The following is a 2,300-nucleotide window of genomic DNA, read 5'->3' as shown; positions in this document are numbered from 1 at the left end:
ACAAACAACAATCTAACCAATAAACCAAGGCCTAAAGGGAAACCCACCAGCCTTGAATCACCACCAACCCCTTGGTCAAGAGTTGGATAAAGAGAAATTGCAAACAATTGCAAGAAAGACTTTCTTTAATATTCAAGCTAAGTAAAAAACGTACATAAGCCAAGGATAGTTTAAATAGGCTTCAAACTACAATTAAATGAAACCTAAATGAAGCTACATTACATTTCAAGCTCATTTCAAAGGCATTTGGCTCTAATCTTCATGTTAATCCCAAAGAAGAATGCAAGGCAAGGGAAGGCCAAATTGTCATGAATTGTCTTGCCAAAAGAAGTAATTCCTAGAGCCATGTGATATGTCAACTCTTGTCTCTTTCTTTGAGCTTCTTTGACTTGCTTAGCTTCACCCAAGACAACTAACAAACTGAATTAAACATAATCTAGCACAAACAACAAGTAAAATGCATAATTAGACAATAACATATTTAAAGCTAATTAAACACACTATTGGGCTTGTTGGACTTTTAATGGATCCAAGTGATAAAAGAGTGACCAAAGGAAGGCTTAGGACCCCAAAATGAAGGCAAGGACGAAATGGGCTTGAACATAGCTTGGTTTTGTGCTTGCCTCTCTTCAAAACAAGGTTTTGGGCTCCACACTCCATGTAGGGCCGAATTTGACAAGTGATGAGATTGGAATTGGTATTCTTCCATTGGATTCGGGTTTGGATCACCACCCTACCCAAATTCTCCCATTGGGGTGTATATAATTATTATTGTCATACTCCCAATCCTTCCAAATATTACAATTCACTCTAGCTAAGTTATCGTTCCCTACTTTTGTCTCCAGCACAGCCATGAAATCAATGTTATTGTGCATTGTGAAGTGTCTTACCTCCATTTGCTTTATAGGAGCATTAAGGCCCCTAATATTCCAGCATGCAAACTTGGTCATTTGGATAATGGGGGAGAGGAATTTGCTTTCTTTAGCTTTGCCAATTTCTTCCCCAAATTCATACTCTTCAAATCCGCATCCTTCTTCCTAAGATCCATCTCATCCACCTTCAGCTTTCCACCAAATGGGACTATTGTCGGAGAGGCTTCATTATCCATGTCCTCCACAACACTTATGGAAGTTTCATCACACTCTAGAACATTTCCACTTGCTGCCGTGAATTAACAAGTCTTGGATATGCTGGCTGCATTCACTATTTTCTTTCCTTCTGTATTTGCACCATCAGTGGTTCTCTCCAAATTCCCCTCCTCATGCATCACTATACTTCTTTTGTCTTGCTCATGGGACTCCTTAATAGCTAACACCGAGAATCTATTACTTTTATGAGTGATTACCACCGGTTTTTGTATCTCCACCCCTTTGCCTTTGGCCTTCTTGTCATAACCTTTTACCTCTTGCATCATGTTATCTTTCCTATTTTGTTTCTTAGACACCACCGTTCCAGCCTCATCCTTTAAAATTTTTTGTGATGATGAGCTGCCTTCTAGCTTAGAAGCAAAGGAACAGTTGGCTGTAGAGTGTCCAAAACATTGGCATACATTGCATTTTAGAGGTTTCCAACTATATTCTACATTGATCACCATGCATTCACCATTCGGCAATGTTAAGCAAATGGAATCAGGGCATTCCGTATCCACTTTGATCTCAATGCAAATTCTTGCATAATCCAGCCTTGTCTCTTCTTCAGTGATAGAATCCGCATAAAGAGGAGTTCCAATAGCACTTGCTATGTAGCTAAGGCCTTTTGGAGTCCAAAACTCAAAAGGAATGCCATACATTCTAACCCAAATAGCCACCTTCTTGACATCATTAATCAACATGGGGAGGTTTGTGGTTCATTTCCTAACAAGAAACGACTGTCCTACAATGGTTAATTGTCCCTCTTCCACCGCTCTAGAAACTCTATCAAAGTCTTGGAACTTAAGAATAAACACACCTTGGTTGGATGTCATAACCTCAGTGAGGCCATAAGAAGCCCAAATTTTCTCTAAAGTTCTCTTGACAGCCAAGAATGGCGGTCTTTTGCCAAGGAAGAAGCCTACCGCACATGTTCTCCATTTTATTGCACCCTCTTCCGCAATTTCTTGAGGAGGTGCAACACACACACGCCTCATAGCATCTCTTCCTTTAGGTTCAAATATTCCAGCTTAGCATTTGATTTCTTAGGGGAGAAAAGAGAGTTCCATGAAACCTTCTTTTCCCCTTCTCTAGTAGAATCTGAAGATACAACTACAGGCGGAACAGCTTCAAAAGTCTTTCCATGCCAGCAGAAGACATACTAAATCGGTG

The 2,300-nt window shown here is 40.0% G+C and overlaps 1 protein-coding gene across 1 annotated transcript; it reads right to left on the bottom strand.

Annotated features, from left to right (window-relative positions):
- Nucleotides 1–946: 946 nt before the first annotated feature.
- Nucleotides 947–1,831, bottom strand: LOC123224020. The gene is made up of 2 exons (XM_044647500.1): nucleotides 1,231–1,831; nucleotides 947–1,161 (listed from the first exon to the last, which is right to left on the bottom strand). Exons 1-2 carry the CDS (start codon nucleotides 1,829–1,831, stop codon nucleotides 947–949), a joined length of 816 nt encoding a protein of 271 aa, XP_044503435.1.
- Nucleotides 1,832–2,300: the final 469 nt, after the last annotated feature.

The sequence above is a fragment of the Mangifera indica genome, chromosome 8, assembly GCF_011075055.1.
Source record: "Mangifera indica cultivar Alphonso chromosome 8, CATAS_Mindica_2.1, whole genome shotgun sequence".
In the NCBI taxonomy this organism is placed as follows: domain Eukaryota; kingdom Viridiplantae; phylum Streptophyta; class Magnoliopsida; order Sapindales; family Anacardiaceae; genus Mangifera; species Mangifera indica.
Note: the sequence above shows the minus strand (reverse complement) of the source record. Positions and strands in the feature narration are given on the sequence as shown.